Source organism: Pelobates fuscus, chromosome 6 (genome assembly GCF_036172605.1).
Source record: "Pelobates fuscus isolate aPelFus1 chromosome 6, aPelFus1.pri, whole genome shotgun sequence".
Classification (NCBI taxonomy): Eukaryota; Metazoa; Chordata; class Amphibia; order Anura; family Pelobatidae; genus Pelobates; species Pelobates fuscus.
The window spans coordinates 290,782,011-290,788,693 of record NC_086322.1 but is presented as its reverse complement, the minus strand read 5'-3'; the positions used below and the strand labels follow the sequence as shown (position 1 = coordinate 290,788,693).

General features: G+C 36.9%; 1 protein-coding gene across 1 annotated transcript; it reads right to left on the bottom strand.

Moving 5' to 3' along the window:
• Positions 1–439: 439 nt before the first annotated feature.
• On the bottom strand, positions 440–4,819 carry LOC134566201 (uncharacterized). The gene is made up of 6 exons (XM_063425908.1): positions 4,651–4,819; positions 1,459–1,598; positions 1,265–1,348; positions 1,004–1,153; positions 831–914; positions 440–559 (listed from the first exon to the last, which is right to left on the bottom strand). Exons 1-6 carry the CDS (start codon positions 4,817–4,819, stop codon positions 440–442), a joined length of 747 nt encoding a protein of 248 aa, XP_063281978.1.
• Positions 4,820–6,683: the final 1,864 nt, after the last annotated feature.

The following is a 6,683-nucleotide window of genomic DNA, read 5'->3' as shown; positions in this document are numbered from 1 at the left end:
CAAAATATATAAAAAAAATAAAAAAAAATATTTAAACGTTTTTAAATTTAACTGTTAATTGTCTCCACTACAATAATGAAAACAACTTAATTCTACATCAGGACACATAAACAGAAAGAAAACGTAAAGTTTTAACAGAATTTTATTGAAAAATAATACATATATAAAGATACAAAAACATATCAATATAAAAAATACATTAAATTAATAAATAAGTAAATAAATAAATACTTGAAATATTTCAGAAGTAGAAACAGAAAATGTGCTATGAGGTCATTTAGCCTCCATTTCAAGATCGGCTGTACAGAAATCGACTTTACTCTATAACTTTAAGTGGATTTTAAAGCACCTTTTGGTCCCATAATAAGCAAGATGGGTAGTAATTCCTTCCAATGGATGAACATAAGAAAGATACAAAATATTCTACGAGATAAGCTTGTTAGAGCACAGAGATGTTTTTCAGGAGATGCTTTCTTCTCATTCGAGAGGATAGTAGGGCAGCCAGTTGTAAATTCCTCTTGATGTTAATTTGAACAACGGTACGAGCACATGTATCCATCTACCGGAATTAACAAAGAAAAGTGTACATTAACTTCTATGCAGGCAGGGGAGGATAGGACATGGAGAAGAAGTTGATAAATGTCAAACAAGAGAAATAGAAATATAACTGATAAAATTTAGGAGATACAAATAGTTAGAATGTTTTATGCTCTGTAAACTTTTTCACAAGATTCTGTTTTGCCAGTTTTACATCGATTCTTGTAATGCTTTCAAACATCCTGAATGTTAAAAAGATATGCTGGGTAACACTGTAGAGAAATAATACTTACCTCTTCATTCACAATCTTCTGTAATAAAATGAAATATTCGGATATGTTTTGTTGAAACTGTGGATTCTCTGCACCTTCTGGGATCTGAAAAGATACAAATATTTGTTTTAATTAAAATCATCTTCTAATATTAGCCTGTAAATATCAATACATGAATTAACATTGGCACTTACACAGTCATCCAGCAGACTTAGCTGGTAATCGAGAAGCATCTCTACTCTTTCCCAGGCCTTCTCATCGCACCGGAGTTTCTGATGGTTTCTTTCATAGAACCTGATTGTTTGGTTTGTAATGTCACGAGCAGCGATAGCAGCTTCTTCAACCTGAGAAATAGAATAGGTGTAAGTCTGTCTGTTTCCGTTATGTAGATGATCAATTTCTAATTTTAGAAATCCCTCAAGACGAACCTTCTTTACAAACAAAGATTACTCTACCTGTGAGATGTTGTAGAGATCATCGATATTCACAACCACTGTGGGATTTTGTGGGCAAGTTCCAGAAAATGTCTCAAGAGGACTCTGAAAATTATGGAGAAAAATAAATTTTAAAAAGATCCCTCTTGTTTTATTTTAGCTTTTGCAAATATCTTGCCATGTTAGAAGAGATGATGAGAAAACCAGAAACCTACCATCTGGTTGAAGCTTTGAAGGATCTCCTTGTTCAAATTCTCCTGTTGAGGACGAAGCCATCTGCAGTTTTGGGAATAGGTGATGGAGACCAGACTTGACAAGATGAGGAGGGTCTTTACAACTACCCAAGTCATTGTCACTGGAAAGAAAAAATGAAAGAGAAAAACAATAACATTATTAACAAAACAGATTCCAGTCAATTAAAGAAAGTCTCACACAAAAAAGGAGATTCATACCTGTTTATCTGATCTTCTTTGGACTTTGCAGAGTATGAACTTAGAGTGTATATTCTGTGCATTTAGCTCCATCTCCCAGGTTTAATATTTATATTCTAAGAGCATTTTAGGATGTTTCAAAAGTAAAATTACATTAGAATTACTAGATTTCCCCAAAACGATTTTCTGTCACTTTTTCTTTTGTGTTTCTCCAGCAGGGGGAAGTCCTTATTACAAATATTCATTTTGTAGAAAGAATATAACAATACAGTTATCATAATATTGTCACTTCTTTTTATTTTTGAAAATTATTAGAATTTTTAACATTCATAAATAAATTAAAATGATCATTCGTTCTATTGTTTACATGTACCACCGTAGTATGGCCGAGAAGAATTCCATTTCTCGTAGTGTTATAGCTCCTGCCAGACGAAGTAGTGATAAATGCTGGTATAGCTTTCCACCCATACATTAGTCAAGACTTAATACTGGGAGTAGGTCTGGTTTTGTTAGGTTCAACACGGTCATTTATACATGGATCCCCAGCATGGGGTCCCTATTCACAGTACAGTGATCCTGCCCTGGTGCCCCTGAGTCTTGGAGATAATTGAGTTGAGGCTTGCTAAACTAATTATATCCTGGATATGGAGAGCACAACACAAAAACATCCCGAAAACATCATAAAAATACACAGGAACCCCACACATCATATATAACCAGATAGCTCTGATCCAAGCGTTGATGTTGGCAGAAGAGTGCCAGGATCCATAAAGAGATGACAAAACGCCACCGAGGTAAAATTTTGACCGACAGCACACATTGTCCATGCCATAAAGAGTTCCAAAGTGATTAGTGTTTTGGCCAGTCAAATGTCAGGAGTTCCTGTAGACAAAATAAGAGGCGCTCCACACAGTCTAAGGATCCCTCCCCTAAAAAATAACTCTTATATATAACCCTCCCCTAAAAAATAACCCTCCCCTAAAAAATAACTCTAGCTGGTTTGGAAGTGGGAAAAAAGTCGACCGGGAGTTGGGACTAGCCATGGCCAGACCGGAGTTCACAAAGAGTTGCACATAGGTCATGTTACAGTTTTTGTGTATTTATACAAGGATTGCTAGCATGGGGTCCCTATTCACAATACAGTGATCCTGCCCTAGTGCCTCTAAGTCTTAGAGATAACTGAGTTGAGGCTCGTTAAAATAATTATCTCCCGGCCACAGAGAGCTAAACACAAAAAAACCTCATAAAAACATAGAAGAACCCCACACATCATGCTTTAAACTAAACCATCCTAATAACAGGTATTACGTCACTATCCTTTGTTTTGAGTAAGTGACATGTTACAGATTTTCACTGCTGTTGTCCCAATCTGTTGATGGTCTTTGAATCAGGAAAGGGAGTTTCAGCACTCCAAATTAATATGACCTTAGTTTAAATGTTATTGTTTTAATAATTTTTTTTTGCCAAATCATAATTTCCATTAAATCACGACTACTTATATATCATTTTCTTCCTATATTTGTTATTTATTTTTTAATACCATACCAAGATCTACATCTTTATTTGGTCTCCATGAAACCCTTATGTCCTTCCCCCACACTCCTACCGTGCCACATTACCTGCTTCCACTACAAAGCACCACCTGTGTTCCATGTGTTATTGATACTACAATTTTGACACTGAACTCTGGCCTTTCCATGTCATTTAGTGCCCCACAGTCTGAACTTCAACTCATGGGAGCCATCAATCAATGATTGCTGAGGGCTATTATAGCTGAATGTTCTGGAAATGTATTTTTGATGTTAGCCTATGAGCTCTCAGTACTTCCTATATACCCCTAACTCTTGTTACTTATTGTCCTTTCATGGTTACTGTATACCTGAGACTGTGATCCTATTGTTCAGTCTTATTTGGTTTTGACCCGATTTGATCCTGCCTCTCCTGATGTCTGTTATTCTAAACTTTGGATGTTTACTTGTATTGTGGCTCTTCTGTTATCCTTGAAGGTTTCTTGCTTCTGACTATTCTCCACCCGTTTTCAGGTGCAGTTCATCTTTCTTTTTTCACTGATTTAAACTCAGCCATCCTAAAGACCGGAATTACGCAACATTCTTTGGTTTTCCTTTTCCTATCTCTTAGTTAGATACTAGCTGACTCTAAGTTTGGCATGTTGAGTCTTATAGTATCCTGTCATATTGATGTTCGATCAGTCTGTCCACCAAATTCAAGCGTTAACTAGAGATGTCCCGAACAGTTCGCCGGGAACTATTCGCCAGCAAACATAGCTTGTTTGTGGTCCCCGCGGCGGGCAAACATATGCGATGTTCGCTCCGCCCCCTATTCGTCATCATTGAGTAAACTTTGACCCTGTACCTCACAGTCAGGAGACACATTCCAGCCAATCAGCAGCAGACCCTCCTTCCCAGACCCTCCCACCTCCATGATGAATAGGGGGCGAACCGAACATCGCATATGTTCGCCCGCCGCGGCGACTGCGAACAAGCTATGTTCACCGGCGAACAGTTCCCGGCGAACTGTTCGGGAAATCTCTAGCGTTAACCAATGAGAATGTAGCCAGTGTAAACCAAATTGAGAAAGCACTTAAAGCCCCCTTGTTGCCTAATGGATGTCAAGCATTTCTCTTTAATAGAGATACCTTACACATTAGGTGGTAGATATGAAGGAAATATATAAAGTTGTTATCAAAATTATGCAGTCCCATTAAAAATCAGGTTTATTGTTTATTTATTAAATTTACAGACTCTAAGCTGTTTTCAATGAACAAATCGAACAAAAGCAATTGAAATAGCTCAACACAACGGATCCGTCAAGTGTTTTCCCCAAATTCAACTGAAAATGCAACTTATAATGAGTTCTCAAGTTTCAAAATGATTCAACTCCTTCAAGGCAAGCCTTTTTAGTACTTAGTAGAGCACCCTGTTGCTGTTATGACCTGTGGCAAATGAGTTACATCACTAGACACCAGCTTTTGCAAGCATTCCTGAGGAATCTTAGCCCATTGCTCATCAACAATGACCTCCAGTTCAGTTATATACTTGGGTTTCCGTGCTCCAACAGCCTTCTTCAAATTCCACCAGAGATTTTCTTTGGGATCCAAGTCAGGTAACTGTGATTGCCACTGCATACTTTCCCAGGACTTCTTCTGCAACCAATACTTGGTAGAATGTGAGCTATGCTTGGGATCATTGTCTTGTTGGCAGGCCCAATGACGCCCAAGCTTCAGTTTCCTTACAGATGACATAATGTTTTCTCCTAGGATTTTCTGATACTTCAATGAATCCATCTTGCCTTCCACATCCTGGAGGTTTCCAGTGCAGAGGATTCAAAGTAGTCCCAAAGCATCCCGAGTCACCACCATGTTTAATTGTAGGCAGAGTGTTCTTTTCAACATATGCTTCATTCTTCTTCCTTCACTCATACCGCTAATCTAAAGTGCCTAAAACTTCCAGTTTTGTTTCATCACTCCACAGAACAGAATCCCCAAACTTCTTTGGCTTATGTATATAATTTTGGCCATATTGTAGCTGACTTTTCATGTGTTTTGGGGTTAATAGTGGAGTTCTGGCATGGAATCCATCCGCGTTTATTACTCGTCTTACTGTGCTTTCTGAAACCTCAGTGCCTGTTGCCACCAAGGTCTTTTGCAGTCACTTAAAGGTTTTTCAGAAGCTGCCTTCTCAGAAAACTGGTTGCAGTCATTGATAGCTTCTTTTTTCTGACCCATCCAGGTAGTGTAACCACTGTTACTTCAACTTTGAACTTGCGAACTATGCTTCCAGCGGTGTCTCTAGAAACATTTGTTGCTGTCACTTTCTTTTTGTATCCTGTTCCTAGTCTCTTCCTGATCTCTTATCTTTTGTGAAGAGTTGACTTTGTCGACTATTCTTTTGACTTTGTTCATATTTCCAGCATGCAGTCTAATGTGACATTCAACAAATCCCTAGCCAGTTCAGCTATTTCAAATGTTCCAGGTTAAGAACACCTGGTGCAACTAATGAAGCCCTTGATTAGTTGCATCAGGTATAAATTAGACAACAACTGTCTTACATATCTGTGCTGTTCTGAGGGATTCTATTCAGGTGGTTAAATAAATTTAAGACTGGAGAAATGCAGACATTATTCCACATGTAGAATATAAAAAAAATGTGATACATTTGTAACTGTTAATAGCCGACACTTCAATAACGATAATTACCTTATTGTACATCAGGAAACATAAACAAGGGAAAACTTTCAAGTTTTTAACTTATTTTATTAAAAAATATATGTATATATATATAAAGATATAAACATATGGCAGTTTAAAAAAATACATTAAATAAATAAATACTTTAAATATTATGGAAATATTACAGAAGTAGAGACAGAAGGAAATGGTGCTCTATGAAGTCATTTAGCCTCCATTTCAAGCTCAGTTGTATAGAAATCGACTTTGCTCTATAACTTTAAATGTTCATGGATTTTAAAGCACCTTTTGGTCCCATAATAAGCAAGGTGGGTAGTAATTCCTTCCAATGGATGAACATAAGAAAGATACAAAATATTCTACGAGATAAGCTTGTTAGAGCACAGAGATGTTTTTCAGGAGATGGTTTCTTCTCATTCGAGAGGATAGTAGGGCAGCCAGTTGTAAATTCCTCTTGATGTTTATTTGAAGAACGGTACGAGCACATGTATCCACCTACCGGAATTAATAAAGAAAATGCAAATTAATTTTGAAGCAGACAGTGGAGGATAGGGCATGGAGAACAAGTCGATAAATGTCAAACAAGAGAAATAGAAAGATAACAGATATTATTTCTAAGATACAAAGAGACAGTAGAAGGTTTTATACTCTCTAAACATTTTCACAAGATTCTGTTTTGTCAGTTTTACATCAATTCTTATAATGCTTTCAAACATCCTGAATGTGAAGAAGATATGCTGGGTAACACTGTAGAGAAATAATACTTACCTCTTCATTTACAATCTTCTGTAATAAAATGAAA

Coding starts and splice junctions, on each gene's coding strand:
- LOC134566201 (XM_063425908.1), bottom strand. CDS start 4,819: ATGCAGTGGCAATCACAGTTACCTGACTTGGATCCCAAAGAAAATCTC. Junction 1,599..4,650: donor CTTGCAAAAGCTGGTGTCTA/GTGATGTAACTC, acceptor TTTTCTTTCCAG/TGACAATGACTTGGGTAGTT. Junction 915..1,003: donor TAAGTCTGCTGGATGACTGT/GTAAGTGCCAAT, acceptor GTATCTTTTCAG/ATCCCAGAAGGTGCAGAGAA.